The sequence below is a fragment of the Ambystoma mexicanum genome, chromosome 3q (genome assembly GCF_040938575.1).
Source record: "Ambystoma mexicanum isolate Mex_15411 chromosome 3q, UKY_AmexF1_1, whole genome shotgun sequence".
Taxonomy (NCBI): Eukaryota; Metazoa; Chordata; class Amphibia; order Caudata; family Ambystomatidae; genus Ambystoma; species Ambystoma mexicanum.
In genome coordinates, this window is record NC_090926.1 from 18,743,508 (window position 1) to 18,764,781 (window position 21,274).

At 46.0% G+C, this 21,274-nt stretch overlaps 1 protein-coding gene across 1 annotated transcript in view; it reads left to right on the forward strand.

The window, feature by feature from the left end:
- Positions 1-21,274, forward strand: part of CBX7 (chromobox 7) — a 441,750-nt gene that overhangs the window by 78,197 nt on the left and 342,279 nt on the right. The window contains exon 3 of the mRNA XM_069652955.1: positions 15,934-15,999. Coding sequence (XP_069509056.1) covers positions 15,934-15,999 — 66 coding nt within the window. The remainder of the gene's footprint in view (positions 1-15,933; positions 16,000-21,274) is intronic.

Below are 21,274 nucleotides of genomic sequence, written 5' to 3' on the forward strand. Positions count from 1 at the left end.
ACCTGGCAATGGGGATGAACCGGGTCCGCCAATGTCAGAATCCCACCGTTCGTCCCCATTGCAGGGTGCCAGAATAATCACAGGCACGGCTGCCGCCAAACTCATGAGACCCACTGCCTTTCACGCCAAGAGCTCACTCCACAAGAAGCACAAGAGCCACTCTGGTTTTCGTTGCAAATGTCCCCCCCAGACAGCATTTGCAAAGCAGATACATGGAGCTCAGTACACACCTTCCCTCATCACTATTGCATTGACGCACATTCCAAGACAGATGCACAGGTGGGACAAGTGGTTCTAAAACATCTATTTGCTAATTAACCTTCTCACAACCCATCACCTTCTCCTAACACTGCTCGCTGATCTATGCACAGCATGCGATCTAAGCAGATTCCACAAGTCTCAGAAGGGATACATTACTCACCATAATCCTATTTCTGATGCTTGTATCTGGTTAGATTCGCATGTGACCCACCCTTCCTCCCCATGGAGAGAAGGTGCACGGATGCTTTATGAGCTTGCCTGATGGATATCTGCTTGGATACGCTTGTACTCGCGCTACATTTCCTGCTACCTCATGTCGGAAACGAAACAATCTGAGGGAGGTCGACGCGTAAAGGACCATGTACAGTGGACGTCACACTAGGGATAGTATTACTGGCACGCTGTGTCGACGTCCCTTTTCGAATATTATATATATATATATATGTGTGTGTGAAGTAAGGATGGGACAAAAGAGGAGATTGATGGGGAAGAAAGCGCTGAACTAAGTTTGAGAAAGGAATGTTCTACTGATGGGGCAAACCTTAATAAAACAGGAAGTGCCAAAAGGTGTATGGGTTGAGTTGGCCGTAGATGTTTTGGGCCCTGTGGATGTTGGAAGTAGCCACAGGAAGTTGTTTTTAGTAGTTTAATTGTGAAATTGGATCGAATTTAAGATTGTGACAGTGTCTAGTGAGTTTTTGGAGGAAATATTTGAGAGGGCAGGATACCCTGGGAGTATTCTTGCCGACAATGGGAGTCAATTTGTGGGAAGTTGATGAAGGTGTGGGAATGTGCATAAAAGGACAGCATTATATCATCCAGACGGCAATGAAGACGTCGAAAGGGTAAATGGGAGTATTATTAATGCAATAAGGTTGGTGGGGGGGTGTGAGTGAATAGGAAGGAAGCAGTGTAAGAGATATGCACTCTTAGGATGTCACCATATAGTCCTTTCGAGATGAGGGAGGAAGGGAAATACCAAAGTAAACCCTCCGTGGTTAGAAAGGGCAAGAGCGTCCAAGGTAAATGTGGAGGATGTGAGAAGAAAGGTGCGTCGGAAGAAAGAGAAATCTGTAAGGTGCAAAAGAAAGGAGAGAGCGAGCAGGAGCTTGGCAATCCAGGTTGGTAAGGCTAAAGAAAGGGGTTGTGAAGGGGAACAGAGATGTTCTGTACAGCGCGCCATTGTGGGTGGAAAGGATGATGATCGATGGTGGTCAGGTGCATAACGTAGGTAGGCTGGCAAAGGTCAGGGAACCTTTAAGTATAAGGAGTGATGAGGAAGAACGGAAAGGAGGCATGTTTTATATATGGGTTTGGGGGTTGGTGGGCGTGTGAGATCTGGTAGAATGCATGTACGTCACCGAGGGAAGAGTGGGGGGAAGGAGGTTCTGGAGAAGCCTTTAGGGAAGACAGTGAAGGAAGAGTATGGTTTGGAAAGACAGAGGAACCGTATGACTGGGGGCTTCTATGTACCAAGGTTGTAGAGGAGCTGATATGTGATCAATATCTTTGAGCAAGTGCTGCAGGGATACAAGGAATTCGAGGAATGGAGAATAAAATTACAGCGGCCGACCACTATTGTTATTCAGAAGCATAGGAAGTATGTGCATGTCCAGGAGAAGAAGAGAAGTGTCATCCCTCATTGTGATTTTTACAAGTGCTTCATTAGCACAGTATTTTTCATCCCAGCTCTATTAAGCCGAATAGGGTGTGCTTGCAGAGTTCATCAAAGTTTAAATATTAACTATGCTCTGGTGAGCGTGTTAAAGCTGCACAGAGATTTTAACAGCCATGAAAGTGTACGACAGCCGCTGCAGGCCCGGCCCTAGGATTTGCAGGGTCCTGGGCAGCAAAAGATGTATTGGGCCCTTTAAATGCCACAAAATTATATGATTATTACTTTTGTATAGCGCACGTACAACCCAGAGGCTTTGAGGCGCTGTTGCAGGTACAAGCCAAGTAGTCCAGTATTCAAATAATCAATTGGTCATTAATATCTGTGGGGATCAAACAAACGGACATTCACTATCTGAATTGTAACAGTTAATATTACGGTTGCAGCAATATTAGGAGGGGGGCCTTGTTTTCGAGTAGCTAACTGATGGAGCTGAAAATTTGTAGAGATGGGTACCTTCAAAAGAAAGTACTGTGACGAGGAAGAGCAGGACAAAGGGCAATGAAGATAATTTTAACATGCCTAATGTGACAGCACATTCCAAGGATGTAAGGGCAGGGATTGGCCCTGGGCTAGACAGGGCAAAAGTGCTTTTGCTGCAGGATAGTGCAATCGCAACACAGCCTATTTACCGGAAAGGTACTGATTCAGTTGGAGAAAGCAATTTCGCAGGTCTTCAAATGTCATTAGTAGAGCTCAAGTGAAGTAAAAGGTGTGGGGGGTCATTAATATACGCGCCGGGACTGAACATATACTAAAGTGAAATACCCAAATTTAATTCAACTTGCCTTTCCTAATAGAAGAAAATTCACAATAAAAACTAGCATTGTCTTTCACAAAATGAATGCTCGATAACCATAAAAAAGTAAAACTACTAGAGAAGATTTTCCTAGAATACTGCTGGCAAATTCTAAAAGGGGTGCACCTTTCATCCCGAAATCTATATTGGAAAGCAAAATACCAATGCAAGACGTCTGCTTTGAAGACACTTTCATGTGGTGGTGTGGCTTACTTGGTTCAAATCCCGTTAGAAAACCTGAGCAAACAAGCTTTTATTGGCATGCTGGCATAAACAACACTAAAGTTGTCACTTTGTAAGAAGTGGGTGGACGCTGTCAGCCCACATGTAATCTCAACTTTCACCCTGAAAATTAGCACAGGGACAGCTAGAACATCTTCAGTCCCACACACATGGACCTGGTAAATTATCACAACAAATTTGCCCTCTGATCCTTTCCCCTCCTCACCTCGACATTTGGCTTTCAACAATACTGTTTTTATCAAATTTAAAGTGCTCTAGCAATATAGGAATCCTTATGGAAATATGTTAAACAGAGTACAAATGTTGCATTGTTTTCACCCCATCTTACTACAAACATCAGAATGCAATGCCATAACATTATTAAAAATGGCTTGTTGGTTGTCTTTCAAGACTTAATCAATAAGAAAGAATACTGTGAAATGATAACCATTTGGATCTTTTGACAAAGGTCTGCTTTATATGATGCAAGTGAAATCTCCCAACACATTTTCTTCATTTAACATATTTTAATTGTCTTCAAGTGTCAAAGAAGACAGATTTGGGCAGCAACTAGTTTTTCTGTATGTGCTTTCAGAATAAAATGCCCCTTTTTAAACCCTTTCTCCAAAACAAAGGTTCTTAAATGGACCATTACATTACACCAAGAGTGTGGTAAACCCTAACTGTGAGGCCCCACGGGTCTGATGGCTCGCTTGGGAGGCATTTGTCTCTAGAAGCGTGTCACAGGGGGTTAGGAGCTGACGGCACAGCCTCGTTAAAACAGGCACATAGAAAAGCCCTGAGGCTAGTAGCAGCCCAGCCCTCATTACTTCTTTTACCCATGGCAGCAGGTAGCTGCTGGCCCCAAAGAGCGCAGGACCCAGGCTGCCGTCGGACTGGCCATGCCTGTAGCCGGTTCTGAGTCGACGGGTTTGCTGATTTACTTCCCATGCTTTGGCACGTTAATGGGCTGATTCTGAGCTCAAAGAAACGCATTACTCTTTAATGGACCAACCCTTTTCATATTTTTTTTCCATATTATGTGACTATATTTATGTAGTTGCATAATGTAGAGCCAATATGAAAAGTGTCCTTCCATCACGGAACAACACTTTACCCATACCGGGAAGAATTCCTAGAAAATGAAAGGGGTCAGGCACTCATTAACCTATACAATTCATATATTTTATTTGTATCGCACGTGACAAAGGCCTGCAGGCATGGAGATGCTAAGACAAGAGAACAGGAAGCAAATAAACTGTCAGTAAGGACGGAGTCTAGCAGGAGGAACTCGGCGAGACCACTTAATGAAATACAGTTTTCAGCTTGAAGATGGCCAGTGAGTTGCATGCTCTCAAATCAGGGGGCAGGGCATTCCAGCCTTTGGGAGATGCGTAAGGAAAGAATCCCAGGACCACGACAAAGTCTGGCCCCTGGTGCCTCTAGGAGACACGAGTTATTCGATCTTAATACCCTCTGGGCTGGTAGCCATGAAATGCAGCTGGCCAGATAACTCCGGCTTTGGCCATAAAAGCACTTGTGTGTAACACAGAGCACTTTGAAGGTGATCCCACTGCTATGTAAAGCCAATGTAGGGCCCTCCTACCCACGGACACATGGTCTGATCTGCAGCCCTCAGACAACTTGCGCAGCATTATTCTGAATAATGTGTAGTCGAGTGAGTTCACCCAATACCCTGCAGCGATCTAGAGCAGTAATCTAGCTTTGCACTGATTATTGCTTGCACGATGGAGGTGCAGTTGGTGGGGTTCAGAAAGTTCTCAGCTGAGTGAGCAGTTTAAGATGGTATGAGGTACTTGGCACTAAGCCATTAACATTTATTTTATTGTGCATTTCTAAGGCACTCGTACATCAAGTAAATTTTGTTTCAAAGCATCCACAAGGCAACGGGGAGGGAACATCGGAATGACAGGCAAATATAATAACAATGAAGAGAACGAAAGAGGCGGTCCTTCTAGGCCTTGTAAGCATTCAGGAAGGTGCAAGTGCAGAGAGAGAATGGACGAGGAAAGGGGCTTAATGCTAGGAGTTCCACAGAGGGAAGTGCTAGGGAGTATGTTGCAAGTAGCTGTTAAGTGCCTGGCCGAGATCACTTGGTAAGAGTGGCCAACTGCCAATACAATGAGTGCAGGCCTGTGAAATGGCACAAGCCAGTGGGCACCCAGGGTCGGAGGCTGAGGGCTATTGGGGCATGGTGGGGTTGGGGAAATCTGGGTGGGTGGGGGACGAGGGGATTTCAGAACTCCGAAGGACAAGAGCCCTGGTCACTAATCTCAGCGACTGTGGGGTTTAGCAAGGGAGGAAGGGGGGGGGGGGGAGGAGGTGAAAAGCAAAGTCATGAGGAGCTTCCGGATTTTGAAGAGATCCGGCTCAAGATGGAGAGGAAGGGGAGGCTCTCCAGAGGAGGTAGGCAGCCGAGGAAAGAGGTCGGCGACCAGCTCGTTGTTTAGAGAAGAGCTTGACACGCAGAGAGTTGGCACCGGAGGAGTGTAAAGATCTGGAGGGAGAGTATTTGGTGAGAGTCAGTTGTAGGTAGCGTCGTCCCCGGCCCGAGACGGCATTATGGATGATGCAGAGGGATTGGAATTTGATCCTTGCAGACACCAGGAGCCAGTGGAGAGATTTAAAGGCTGAGAGATGCAGTCCCTGGGCTTGAGGCCAAGGAATAAGTCTTGCAGCCCCATTCTGGATAAGCTGGAGGGGACGTAGAGGATAGATTAAGGAAGAGGCTGTTGCAGTAGTCCAGCCTAGAGAGTACCATAGCTCTAGAGACATCGAGCTTTTGGGGGAAAGTGAGGATGTGGCTTTCATATGGAGTTCTTGATCATGGATAGTGTCTTAACCTTACTTTGGGGTACAATGGTACAGCCTGTAATAACCAAGTGTTGATAATTTGTATCAATCTATAGATGGAATTTACGGGAATTGCAGTTGCTGTTGTAGTTCCTGGTAAGAGGAATAAGACCTTGTGTGTCGTCAACATAGTTGATATACACTATGGCTTCACTGTTCAATTTTTCAAATGGGAGTTGCATAAAGATGTTAAATGTCGTTGGCGACCCACACAAGCCTTGTGGGACCCCACGTGATCGTTGCCTCTCCTTGTCTTACGGTCCGTGAGAAAAGATCTTATCCATTCCACTGCCGATGGCGAGAACGGGGCATTGTTCTGTAATGTGTCCGCAAGCATAGAGTGGTCCACTAAGTCGAATGCTGTGAACAGATCCAACAGCACAAGCAGAGCTCTGTCCCCTTTCTCAAAGGCGTTAAAGATGTGGGTTTTTAGTTCTAACAGAGTGGACTCAGTGGTGTGTACACTTCAGAACCCAGCCTGTATCTGCCCGAGTATTGCGTGGGTGGAAAGAAAGTCCAGGATGGGTCTATAAACGAATTCATCCAGGATCTTCAATAAAAAGGGTATGTTAGTAATATGCCGATAATTGCTTGGCACATTAGGATCCAGAGAGGGTTTCTTGAGCAGGGGAGAAACCCACTCCTGCTTAATGAGGGATGGTACAACGTTTTTCACAAATGTGTTCACACAATTTGTGATCAGAGGTAGTAGCTGTGGGGCGCAAGTTTTAATTGTCAGTTCGGGGCATATGTACTACCCCTTACAGTTTGTGGATTTCAGTTTGCATAGTACCTCTACTGTTTCTGAATCGGTCAATACTTGAAAATGGAATTTGGGTCAGGCAGCGCTGGGTTTAGCGAGAGCTATATTTTCTTTAGGTTGATCTGGTGCCTTACGGTTGGCTGCTATGTCTGCCTTGATATTGGTGATCTTGCCCGTCATAGCTTTCTGGATAGCCATATACCAATTTGATCTTTGTTTACATGTGATGGGTGTGGGCAGGGATTTTCTAGTTCTTTTAGGATTTTTAAGAGCTCCCTACAATTGGAGGCTGCCCCAGCAATTCTGCGATCATACGACAGTTTTTCTGCTGCTCAAATAGCTGCTTTATGGGCCTTTGCGGCATAGGAATAAGTGAGTTTATCCTGAGCGGAATTTGTTTTCTTCCACTGCTTTAAAGCTCTGGTCTTGCTTTTTTTTATAGGTGATGGATGTCTGCGGAGTACCAGATTTTGTTAGGTTGACTTTTCACCCGCCAAGATTTCATGGGGGCCGAGCTATGAACTGCGTTTTTTTTTATCATTTTCTGATATGCGGTGGCCAGCTCTTTGGCTGAGTTTTGATTGGGCAAATTATTTATAGTGGCAGAGAAATATGGTGCCATGGCTGTGGGTGTTGGTTTTTGCGGATGTTCCTACAACAAGCCTGGCGTTTTGGAAGCCTGTTTTTCTGTTACCTGTGCTGAAATAAGAACACCCCACCCAATGCAGGCGTGGTCAGACCATGATTTCAGTATCCTCCATTGTGACATTCCAAGAGGGAACCCAATCTAGAATTCTATCTTTGTTGTGTGTAGGTAAGTTAATGTGCTGGCTAAAACCCAAGTGGAGCAAGGTGGGCTTAACCGCCACAGCCATACTCTGATTTGTCATAAAAACCTAGGTTAAAGTTACCTAGAATTATCCGTGGCTTGAGCATGGGGGAAAACACGTCCATCAGATGCAGTAAGAAATCTGGCCTTTTTTACGGAGATCAGTAAATGAGGATGATGCTAACAGTTGTGTTTGGGTCAACTGCCAGTTTGGCACACATTACTTTCAGGTAGGTTGGTGCTCACAACCTGATGTATCTGTAAAGACTTCTCATATATCAAAGCTACTCCCCCGCCTTTGGCATTGTGGTAGTATGCTCTCAAGATATTGTAACCTGCTGGAACCGCTAACAAGTGCTTGCCCTGCAGCATCATGCAGCCATGTCTCTGAAATGGCGCATATCTTTTGGGTGCAGATGTAATCTGCCACCTCTATGGAGTGTCTAATTAATGAACAAGTGTTGAGCAATATACTTTTTATTTCTTTTCTTTTTTTAAACATACATTTTTATTAGTTTTGAACAGGTAATACAAAACATCAACGGGCCCCTCTTCCCCCAGGTTCAGCCCAGCTTCAGGCCTTGTGTCTGTCCATTCCTGTGGTCTTTCCCAGACACTTCATGATCTTGTCATCGTTCCAATCCTTGAGCCCCTTAGGGTGACCAGTTGAGCCTCTAGATTAGATTCAGTAGTCTCATTCTCCCCCTGCTGAAGGTATCCCATCACTCTTGACCAATCCACTAGGAAGCCCTGGTGCTCCCCCTGTAGCAAGTAGGTCACCCACTGGAGTGCCGCAAAGTTCCACATCGCCCCCACCCACTGATGTTCTTGGGAGTATGAGGGGGGGGGTTTACTTCCATTTTCGCGCTAGGGAGAGTGCCCTTGCCAGCAGCATTATTGCATATACTTTCAGTTCAGCTTTAATGTGTAGTTCCTCCGGCTGTGCCCCCATTCCCAGCAAGACCAGACCTCTGTTCCCCCTGACTGTAATCCCGAGGAATTCCTCAATTGCACCATAAATCATGTCTCAAAACTTTCCAATTTTCGGGGCACTCCCACCAGATGTGGCCCCAGGTTTCCTCCCCTCTATAGTCCCTCCAGCACATCTTGGAGACTTAAGTTGTAACTCTTATTGAGCCTCTCTGGTGTCAGGTGCCATTGCACCATAAGCTTCACCCACATTTCCTGTGTTTGCAGGGATCTGGTTAGCTTAGGGGTACCTAGAGTTTAAGCCACTCTGCCTCCTGGCCCGTTGATTCCTCCCATCTATCCACATATAGCTTTGCCTGCGGCATCTCCCCTTGCTTTGCATGCGAGTATATGGCCCCCACGATGTGGGCGTTTCCAGTTTCATTCGTTAGGTACTTTTCGAATTGGGTTATAGCCCTTGTCGCTCCTCTCCTCACCGGGGCCTGCATAACCCAATGCCTCTATTGGACATACCTGAACCTTTCCCTTTCTCACAGCCCGAAGTCGTCCTTACATTGAGAATTTTATTTCCGCTCCCTCAAACATGTCCCGAGTTTTGTGGCACCCTCCCACTTTCCAAGACTGAAAGCCTTTGTCTACCATCCCCAGCGAGAACTGTGGATTGTCAAATATGGGTGTGCACAGGGATGGTAATGTTCTCCACCAGCTTATCCCATGCCACCACCACTCCTGCCACTATGCCACAGCTATGCATGGCTGCTGGTCTGTTGATCTTGGGTTTCCATCGGACCTCCATTAGATTACCCCTGCCACCTCTTCGTCCATTGCTCTCCACAACTTTCCCTGATCATCCCTTAACCAATCCCTGAAGACTCTTGTCTGTACCGCCAAGTAATGGATCTTGAAGTCAGGGAGTCCCAATCCCCCCAACACCCCTTGTTTCTGGGCATCATCATAGCCTGTCTTGCCATTCTAGGTTTCTTTTGGTTCCCCACTAACCTCTGTGTATTTTTGTAGGGCTCGAAAGAAGGTCCGGGCAACCTCAATTGGGAGGGTCGTGAAGTGTTATAGGAGCCAGGGTAGCACCACCATTTTAAGCACATTGATTCTGCCTAGCCACGTATCGTTAAGCGGTCCCCAGTCTACTAATTTGTTTCTAATGTTCTCCCGGAGTGCCGGATAGTTGGCTTCTGCCATTGCATCCACGGAATTGGTGAGATTGAAAGACCCCCAGGTACTTCAAACCCTTTTGCACCTATCTATATGGATGATCCTTTATAAGCGCCATTTCAACATTCGACGGGATAGTCGAGTACAATATTTCTGATTTATGGGTGTGAATTGTCAAGCCTGCCATTGCCCTAAACTCCTTTTTAATTGCTTTAAAAGATCTTCCATGGTCTTGTATAATTGGGAGTATGTCCTCGAGAGTGGCTAATTTGTGCTCTGTGCCTCCATACGTTATTCCCTTTATCTCGCTATGTGCCCTGAATGCGTCTAGTAGTGGATATAGGTGGGGCGATAGCGCACATCCTTGCTTCGAGCCCCGTTGGCAGGGGACACCTAGCAATTGATAGTCGGACATATAGATGGGTGTCTATAATTGGCCTTAATTCTGGAGATAAACCTTGCCCCAAACCCCATTTTCTGCATTGTGAGAAACAGAAATTGCCATTCAACCCTGTCGAACGTTTTTTCGTCATCCAGGGCAATCTGCAAGGCTGGTGATCGCTTCCTTTTGGCTTCATCTATGAGGTGGGATACCCTCCTTGTGTTGTCACTCGACTGCCTCCCCTTAATAAATCCTGATTGGTCCGGGGAGATCAGCCTGGGAAGAATGTCTCCTAGGCGGGTCGCCAAGAATTTGGTATATATCTTGGCGTTCACGTTGATCAGGGCTATCTGTCTATAAGAGCCGCATGCCAAGGGGTCCGTGCCCTGTTTAGGGAGCAGGACTACTTTTGATTCCTCCATCAACAGAGTAATGGCTCCCGAACTTCCAATCGCATTATAGAGGGCTACTATATGTGGTATCAATGACTCCTTAAAAGTCTTATCAAAGTCTGTGGGAAACCTATCCGGGCCTGGGGATTTGTTGATGGGTAGAGCTATAATAGCCCCCCTCACCTCCTCTCCTGTTCAAGTTCCCTCCTCTCCTGAGTGGTAATTTGTGTGAGGGGTTGTCTATTTGCTAGGTACTCTTCCTGCACATCCTCTAACGCCCTCTCTGGGGTGTACAGTTTGGAGTATAATTTCCCAAATTCTGGTGTTTGTGCTCAGCCCCCCCCACCCTTCTTCTGTCCCTATCTGCAGGATGGTCTTGGCCTTTACCTCAATATCCTCGCCAATAACCCGCCTGCCCTTTTTGCTTTGGCATACATATATTTAAGCCTTTTTTTTTTTTATGTCGTCCTGCAATGGGTTGTATGTTGTTCAGAGGGGCCCCACTAGGCAAATCTTCCATGTGGATGAGAGTAAGGGGGTCAATAGGAGATGCAACCATGTTATGGTCTATGTGCAACTGCAAATTGGGTAAATCATCTAAATGGGCTGCTATGCTAGGACTAGTTGAGGGAAAATCCTGTTTGCCATCAAAGTCTGAAGTAGTCTCTGTGTCTCTAGGTGCAATCATATTCGTTGTAAGTCACAACACCAACGTTTAAAAAGTCAGTCTAATTAACTAGTATGGCATAATGCAGATCTATGACAAACTTATTATACTTCTGAACGTGGAAATGATTGTGAATATCAATCTCAAGGAAAGTTTGAACAATGCATCAGGAGGTATATTGGAATCCGCAATAGACCACTTAATTTATCTCTGATTAGATTGGGCCAGCAATCATCTTGGATGTGATTTTTAACATATTTTTGGTTCAACGTACCTGTAAAATATTGGTATAAGTGGGTTTTCCTTGTTTTGTTTCTCCTTGTTCCCACTGTTCTAATATCCACTTATGATGATTTATTTCCTTATTGTTTTATCTCTTTCCATACTGCCTAATCAATCTCTATGCCTAATTCATAACAATGCATTTATTATTTCATGGGTTATTGATTAATTCATTTCATGATAACTTGACATACACATTGGAAAGATTTTTGAATGTTCTTTACTTATCCAGCTTTGAAAAAGGCCATCGGCCGAAACATGTCACATTGTGGACACACTGCATAACTATCCTCCAATAAACCAGTGAATAAACTTTCACAAGTTAACTGGCTAAGAAAGTGTGGTGGCATTATTGATATAATATTAGTTGTTGGTTCATTTGTTGTTTGAGATGTTCCAGTGAGCTGCTACCCCAGAGGGATCAGGCCCCGAGTTATGACCCGTACTAGACTTAGTAGATGGATCAATAGGGAAGTGATTGTTGGTTAAGCATGGATTTTCACCCACTTCATTAGGCAGTTTCCCATTAGTGGAGAATTGTCTGACAGTATAATTTTCAGGCCGGGAGTCTGTTACGTTTTGCAAGAGAGGCAGTGCTTTGCATTTCATAACAATTTAATTTGTTCTGCTGTTCCAGAGCGGAGATACGGAGGGTGGTAGAGACCTGCTCGGGCAAAAGACAAATGAGTAGGCCGAGAGCTGGTAACTTGCCAGGAACTTTGCGAGAGCTGACCTCTACAAATGCTCCTTCACAATGTGAAGTGATACCATGAGAAGATAGCCTATCGCGGCAGACCTCATTCACTTGGCTTTCTATAACTGAACAAAGTGCACAGAACAAATGGGCATTTGCCTTTTACAAAATGCACACACAAAAAAGAACCCAAGAGGATATTTTCTTCAAATAGTGTTGGAAAATTTATAAATGATCTGCACGTTTCAAACCCAAGAATCTATTCTAATGTGGAGAGCACGGTCCCAATGAGTGACATTTCACTTTCAGTCGTTTGCACTTTCTTTTAGTCATGTGCCGTAGTAGTGCCGTGCCTGATCTGGAAACCTAGCGGCCACGGTTCAAATCCCGAATTCCCAGCCCCTATTGTGAACATGAGTATATTGTTATAATTCTAAAACACAGAGCTAAATCTCTAGTTTTACTCAACCATTTAAAATATCCAGATGCCCCCCTGCCCATCCCCCCCCCATGCCTCTGGTACCCTTGCCATGAGCCCAGCTATTGTATATGGAGCCACAACCAAAATCGGGGCCCTCTGCTCTGTGTGGTGTCGGGGATTATGCTTTGTGTCTTTATTGTTCACTAGCCGACAGCCAGGATGGCGCGGCTATTCTGGAGGTGACGACGTAAGCAAAATGGAGGAGGCGCCCTAATAACGTGAGCAGGGTCCTCCGCACCCCCCCATACCCTCCCCCTGGGTAAGGGGGGGGGGGGTGTGCAGGAAGCGGCCCGAGGGGCTGGAAGCCCGTGAAACCGAGGAAATGCCAGCGAAAGGAGACAATAGGAGGTGGCGGCCCAGGCGGTTTATAAGCTGTCCAGTTTCCTTCTGCAGGAGATTCCAGCTCAAGCAGAAGGACGCCCGCCGCATCGGAGGACCTGTTGCAAGATACAGACTCTGAATGAGCCGTGGGAAATCCGGAAAGGTCTTCACTCTTCTCGGGACCAGCGCTTCCTGGGGGCCCTTAGCGGCAGGGGCACTGGCGGTAGCAATGAGGGCTCAGCTTCCCCTGACTAAACGGCACTTCCCCCAACCCAGGAACACCTGCAAAGGCAGGCAGTGGCCCAGACAATAATGGTTGGGGGAGCTTTGGCCTACGGTGGACTTGGTTGGTAAAGGGGGGAAGCAAGGTTTGGACACAGAGCAGTCACTGCACCTTCAGAACTATTTTCACAAAGTTTGTTTGCAGTGTTTTGAGTTTATTATGTTGTGAAAATAAATCTGCAACCTATTTATGGCAACAAAGAATTCTGCACCTTTCTTGGGTGGGGTATCTAAAGGGGCGAATAGAATGAGCAAGTGTGTTGGTACAAAAATGGACAAATGCCCAGGTTATGTGGGCAGGAAGCCCTTAGAGGCTTGCAGCAGGAAATCGGGAAGAGAGGGACAGGACCGTTCACCTACGCTATGTCCAGGACAGGCTGGTGGCAGCGTATTGAGTTCAACCGTTTTTTGTTGTACTGGCTGCATGTTAATTTTTTTACACTTTAATTGCCATATGCTCAAAATGGCTGTGCTCTGTGATTTTCACCACATCCTTTGGCCGTCTTGTTTTTTGGCCGATTTCTTAACTTATCGGGTCAGTAAATGCAATGCAGTTTCGTGGGCTCCAACTTGGAGTTCCTAGGCAAAGTGGAGGTTTGTGTGCGATGGCCTGAGCTGGGGATGGGCTGCCTTGTCTCAATCAACATTCCAGCCGGGGGGGGGGGGGGATGTCTGTTTCAGGACGGATGTGGAGCCAGAGACTGTCCAGCACAGGTCAGTTTAAATGATGCATATCCTTTCTATTTGTGGACTGGGGCAGCCCCCAGCCTGAATTTGGGAGAAAAGGATGAGTCCTGCAGCTGTTCCCAAGATCTTTGGCTGGAGCCAAGACCCTGAAGAAAATGAGCACCGGGCTAAAGACCCGGAATACAACCAGCATTACCAAATACTGGTTAATCCCTGCCTCTCTTGCAATGGTTCAAGACCTTCAGTGGTTCTACTCGTGACCAGTGGAACCAACCAGTCCAGACCCCTGCACTAGTAACCTGCCACGAGAAGCCATCTGAAATGTCCCGGACCATCTTGTGGGGCTGTCCAGGTTGGCACAAGGCCTGTCCAGTGCATTGGTCTATGACCCGAGTTGGAGGTTGAGACCCAGCAGGTAATCCACTTGTGGCCTAAAATTACACTACCGGCTGTAGCTCCTCTTCTGCCTGAAGACGGGCATTCCTGGAGCTGAGTCTTCTTCACCACCATGTATCTCATCTGTTGCCCCCTGTTTGTCTCTGCTGTTCTCGTGGGGGTGGGTCTCATCGTGGGACTTCCTGTGGCTGCTTTCCTGAAGTGCCTGAGCCATCCTGCTGGAAGAACTAGAACTATCACATCTGAGCGTGGAACTGCTGCCTAGCCACAGCCAACCCCAAAGTCTCATTCAGCCCCTGAACCATCTGCAAACTGAGCAATGGCAGACATAAGTGACTCCAGTGATTCGGAGTACGACAGGGTGGTGGTCATTCAGAAATCTGAGTTTGAGATTCTGAGCTTCATGACCTGTTTTCTTGTCCCCATATGCCATAGGGATTATGTGGGCGTAAAGTCCACTCCCTAACTCTCCCTTGCCAGATAGTGATTAGTGCACCTTTTGCCTGTGGCAGTGTGTTGGGATTATGGGTTTATGAGAGTAACTCTTAATTCTTTTACCCACAAACTCCAGGCAGAGTATATCAATTAGGACTGTATTGCATTGTCTTTTCCATGCTCCGTTTCACCTGTTTCAATTATATGGAACTTCTTTGACTGTTTCTAGTGTAAAGTGTAGGCGATCTCATCTGGGATCACCACAACTGTGTGTGTGTGCGTGTGTATGTAGTATTTTAGTGATAGCTGTTTGACTTTACCTGCTTAGTGTTTGCACGCTTAATAAATTAGTTTTTTTTCTACTCCTTGTGTAGGTTTTTTATTGTAGTTCCCCGTGTGTGGCTAATTGTACTATTGCACTACCCCCATAATCACCCCAAGGGTGCATGATTGCTCCACGCTTACCTTGATAGTTTCTCTAGACTTAGTGTCGCTTTCCTGTTCATCAACCATGGTGGCCTCTCAGAACCCTCCCGCAGGCCTGGTCCTTAATATCCATATTAATACCAACTGAAGCTCAAAAATGGTTACCCCCAACTGTCCATGCAAGTGTGGATGGGCCAGGTCCTTAGGGTGATGGAAAAAATATTGGAACAATGCATGCCCTAAATTGCTTTTCCTCATCTGAAAAGAAAACTAAGGTGACCCTAGTGCCAAGCTTGCACAGGTAGAAATGGACAGTGTAAGATTGGTAAAGAAACTAGACATTTAGAAATTGTGGCCAGACGGTGCGTGGGGCTGTCTGAAACATCGCACAGGAAACTGGCAATACATTGTTTTACTGCAAGGGGAAAGACTGACCGCTCCAGATTGGCACAGGAGCTTCGAATATGCAAGGCCAGAGCACAACCCTCAGTGCATCTTGGGGTTTGCTAAACAAGAACTGGAAAGCAAATCTGCAGAAAAGCGGATTTAAGGTTATCGCAAAACAAGCCCACCAGCAAGACCATTGTGAAAACAGAGCTTGTATTAGGTCACAGTTTGTCACAGAAGTAGGTCCTTGGTGTATCTAATGAGCAGCAGCCACTTCTCAGTCACAGGTCTACTGAAACTACCACCTGCTTGGAATCCAAGGCAAAGCTGACTATGACCAACTATTGTAATTGTAGTACTTGCAGGTCTGCACAGAATGTTAGCTCTGGCCTACATACTTGTTTGCCAGTTTGTAGCATGGTTGGGTTTGAGAATTCTCTTGTTTCAGTGAAGCCCAAATTGAGCTCTCTCTTGATCAAAACGAAGCTTTACCTACATATCTCCTCCAAGCATGTATTCCCAACAAATGGAAATGTTCCTTTCTTAACAGTTTTCCGTTTTTTTGCTTCCCTTCTTAGGTACAGCACATGGGAGCCCGAAGACCACATCCTCGATCCACGCTTGGTTATGGCATATGAGGAAAAGTGAGTGTTTGCCACAGACTTCCGCTATGGCTTGTGGGAAGAGGCCGCTTTGATGCTTCGAAATTGCGTACTGCAGGGAATCTGGTTATAATGGCTTATTCAGGAGTAGTAGAGTTAGGTTTCAAGGGTTTGCAATGGTGGCTTCTTCTAACAAAGGTCACATATACATTACACACTTTCTGAGAAACAAGTTAATGTTCACAAGATAATCAAAAAGTGACCCAAGAATTCATCTTTCAAATGTTTTCTATTGTAATCCTCTTATAATGGCAATAATAATAAAATCACTAATCAAAACGGCTTTGTTTTTCTATTGAAAAATGAAGGTTTGTTGCTCTTAATACCAGGCTTCAGACCTCTGTATTACTAGTTACACAGTTGGAGCAATCATGCTAACCCACTTAGCAGAACTGTAATCAAAACCTTGATTTTCAGGTAGTCATGCCACTGTGGTTATCTATGGGCTAGTGGTATGCCTCGGCAAGTATGGAATAGATGATTTTTGAAAAATGTATTTTGAAGGGCCAGGATTGGTGAAACCATCACAACATGCCGTTCATTGAAAAAGATTCCTTGACTACGTGTAATCTAGATCCGAGTTAAACGCAATTTTATATAATAACCCTTGCCATAAATGTAAGCATTCCCAAAATGTTTTAATGGCGAATTTCTTAACTTAAATATTATTGGAGTTCATAAATGATGAAAACGGTCCCCACAAAAAAGCTGTGCGGCTGATGGTAGTGGGTGAAAATGTTAAATCACTTTAATTAAAGGATACATAATGAAAAATACCATTGCAAGTTGAGATATTATGGATTTATATGCCATACATGATCGTGCCATTTAGTGTTTGGTTTTGGAAATAAACTCATTAATGAAAAGGTTTTATTTTTGATGAAAGTATGTTCATCCCAAGCCCATATTGTTCCCATTTGATTTTGTTAGCAAAGTGTCAAATACTTTCCTCCAGGGAACAGATCCGATTAGAATGACTTAAAGTCTTCTGTAATTTCAGGGCCCTGCTATTACTCCTATGCCCTGTCCCCTTTTTTACATACTTGGAAGGGGACAGGACCATAGTATAATGCGTATTATGTGAAAAAAAGATTCCAGGGCAAATGTGGAATCACAGCTCCCACACAGAAACTCAGTAACGCTTCTCCCTGGTCCCAACTGCCAATCCTTTTTTCCACTTGGATAGGACCAGAGAATCATGCGGGGCTGAACTTCATCATGTTTAAAATGTTGTTTTTTGTTTTATGGACCTCTGTGTTTGTCTGAGGAATGGGGTTCAGATGTTTAGTTTAGTGGGATAAGCAATTTTCACTTGCCAATCTACACGAGTTGAGGGTATCGGGCATGAACGCACCTGGGTGGACTGCGCTTTCTGCCAGATGATTTTGGTTCAGGCTTTACGAGTGCAACTGCACAGGTGGCAAGAGATCTTGCATAATTTACCACAGGTGGCATTGAAGTACTGCGTTGCTGGGGAAAAGGTTTCATCCATTTCTCTCTACACAGGCACCCTGTCCATGGCACATACCTAGAGTGTCACCAGAACTGGAGGGGGTTAAATTAGTCCTTTTGCACACTTCTGTACCGCACCAAGGTTCACCTCAACATGCCTGACCTGCCCAGTACCAGTTGACACACTATGGAGGATGCAGAGATCACTCCTGAGACTCATCCCAAAGTTCAACCTCTGCAGGCGAATGCTTGTGTAAAGGCAAGATACATCCACCTTCTAACGCCAGATCAGTGTGTCCATCTGAATATAAACCCAAGAAAATAGTCACTGGGCTACACCCCGGGGCCCGTCGGGTGCTCTGTCTGCAGGAACCTGCTTGCGTCACACTACCCTCCAGAGCATTCTTCCCCAAAGAACCCTGTAGCAACACAGTTTTTGTTGGAGAATAACCCAGCAAGGCTCCTGGTCAGACTTGAGTGCATCAAGCTTGCTTTCCATTTCACTTGTGAGCTAGGTGCACTATGATGGAACAACGTACCCCCACTGACCCTTTTTTTATTTTTAAAATCTGTGGGTCAGGCACAAACCACCCTCTAAGTGTTCGAGCCCTTGTTTACTGTTGAGTCGGAGCAAATTTCCTCTTATGGTTGAGCAGGAATCTTTGAAATGCTCACTCCCAGTGGCAGCCTCATTGCCAGATCCCCAAGATTTAGAGCCCAACACCCTGCGGTTAACAAGAACACCCCCGAGGCCCATTATTACACTGTTATAACTTTGGCAAATGGAGTTGATGATTGACCAGTGTACAAGAAGGAACTGCATTCCTTCTTTACAAAGAAGTGATCCAGTTTTTGGAACTGCAGTCACATGTATTCTCCCACCTTTGGAAGTGGGCCTATAAGTGGCGTTCTGTCCCCCAAAGGCGGCGGAGGGTGTGGGAGAGGAGAACTGAGCTACCGCTTCAACCCAATGTCATAGCTAGAGATGTGGGACACTCCACGGAGGGCCCCACAAACCAAAAATGGGAAGCCAAATTTTGCACGCCACAGCAGGAAATAATGTTGCTCAATGTTAGGAAAGATGCCCCTTTATAGCAACTTTCCCCCCATTTTTATGGACACCCACACTTTTTGCTTTTCATTTTTGAATCTGACCTGAACTTAACGCAGTGCAGTGAAGCTTCCTGCTTCCCTGCACTGGCTTTTGCTCATTGTTATGGGGAAACTGACATGTTCTTCAGGCTGTCAGTACTGAGAATTGTTTCTCTTAGCCTTGCGAATTTGCACAATGATAAATTGCTACTGGAAAAGTGGCAATAAAGTACCTTACAGTGCAATGGGACTATTGTGTTTTATGGCCCTAGACAACATTTGCTGAATTTTTGGTGGTTGTACAATGTGCCTTGGAACAGACTGGTGGCAGCAGTAACCTTTTCTTGTATTTTGGTAATTATTTACCGAGCCATACTGCGTGTACCGCGTTTGGCTTATGACTCTAGCTAGTGTCCAACAAGGCCATGCCACAAGGTTTATTTTCTGTTCCCTTGGCCATTTTGTCTCTGGACCTCCCCTTGGACTTTCACGTCCGGGACTTCCTCATTTGTGCATGCAGTGTCCCGCGTAAGCGGCTTCTTTCGCGGGTCCCTGCAGGTCATGTGTGTAGGCACCCAAGAAGTGGGCTGGGACCACATGGTCCCAAACCACAATACTGGTGCGAGGGTCTCTGGTGTGCATGAGAGCATGGAGACCCGAGAGGTCCTTGATTGGACCACCCCGCTGGCATGCATGCCTGGGGCAGATCTTCTCATTGGTGGGCTGTATGCGACCACTCGCCTAACTATGCATACGAGGAGGGTGTCCCCTGAATTCATTTTAGCAGCGATCGGGGAGACCAGCGACAGATTCGAACAGATATGCAGAAGTAACCAAGTATCCTGAAGAGACTAGCAAAACAAAGAGCGATCCTGAGATGCACTGAAGAGGGCTGGCAACCGAATCCCGTTGATGTCCTGGTCGAGCCCTGCTTTGCGCTTGATCTCAGAAGACCTGTGAAGGTGCTTCGACCCTTGGAGCGGTGGGACCAATCACTCTTGACGCCCCCTGGTAATCCTGCAAGTAAGTCTGTTAGGAAGTGTCCCTGGGCCATCCATTGGACTGCCAAGCTGAATCCTTGGTTACGGCGCAGGAGTGTTGCTGTTTCGACTCGAGGCTTTGGGGCACCTTGGCTTATCCTACAAAGCGTCCTTCTACTGTATTTCAATGTCCGCAGGTCCTTTGGGTCGCGAGATAGGAGGCTGCGTCGTACAGCGAGAGTTGGGTACCTCCTACAATACTGTCTTGACATTTGCTGAATGTAGTTTCCCTGTGATCCTTCCAGTGCCCTGAGGGCAGCTGCATCTGTTTCCTTTGTTCTCCATCTGCATCAAGAGTAGCAGCTCCTGTCCCATACCAGACCTGTTTCCGTGCCTGTGCATCTGGAAGCCGAACCGAGGGTGGGAAATCGAACCCCTGATGACCACCTATAGACATCGTCTGGACAAAAGTAGAGCTAAGGGCAGTGATTAGTGAAGTTACTTACCAGTGACCCTTTGTTCATCCATACACATTTACGCATTGACAGTCATTTTGGCTTTCCTTTTGGCTTGGGTAGTATTTGCTCCCTAAAACCCTCTGAAAGTCGGGAACAGCTTTCTTCACTGTAGCAGAAGCTCACCTGACATTTGGAATCCGTTTAACCCTTTCAGAATTATTTCCCTAACTATTTCCTGCATCCTCAGAAGTACTTTGTGATCTTTACTCATGGCCTGGTGCTTTTACGCGCGCATCGAACATTGAGCACATGGCTCTATTCATCTTAGGGCTGGACTTAGAGTTGCCGTCCCTGAAGGTTGTCTGTGCTATGCAAGTTATTTGACCTTTTCCTTTGCAGGTATTGGTGAAGTTATTCACTTTCTTGCAATGACTGCAGTGATTGGATATATGTTGCATAGTGTGTTGCTTGTGTGGTATTTTACTATTGCATTTCATGTTCGTGCGCGGTACAAATATCCTTTAACATTATCACCACCAGAGTGGTCCCCTGGCGCTCTGGCGGCTCTGAAAAGGGAAGGGGGGGCGGGGTAAGTTAGTGGGAATAAGCGGGAAAAGTGCAAGAGAGCAGTGATGTGCCGTTGGCTTCCTCAACCCAGTTAACGCTGTTCGCTAGACTTGGGGTGTTTTTCGGTTGGTCGCTGTTGTGCGAGTGTATGTGTGGTTTGTTTTGTTGTTGCGTGTAGTGAAGTTTGTGCGGTTTGTTGTGCTATAGGGTTGTGTTTGGTTAGAGTTTGAGAGGTGTAGGCAATGGGGTGAAATTGTTAGTGGATTGGTAATTGGCATTGCTGTTTAGAGGCAATGTGATAAATTTCCACGTTCTTTCTAAGTGTGGCGGGTGAGCATCTTTGCATTTCTATCTAGATCTGGCACCGGCTGATATTCACAATCCCTTCCCCATGTGATGCCCACCAATATTCACAACTGTCCAAAATTCGGGCGCTGCCCACCTTTGAAACCTGTCTATATGTGGGGTAGGTAAGTGTTCGTGATTCCATCCAAATCTGGCCTTGATGGCATTCTCAATGCAGTCCAGACGTGGCATCGGTTAGCGACCGCTAATCTAATGGCCGGCATTCACAGTCCTATCCAGCTGCTCACGCAGGCTACCGCTCACAACCCCATCCAAGTGTGGCACATACCAACACTCGCAACTTCGTCCAGGTGCGACACCTGTCATTATTCACAACTCGGTCAGAGCACGGCCATGTCAACG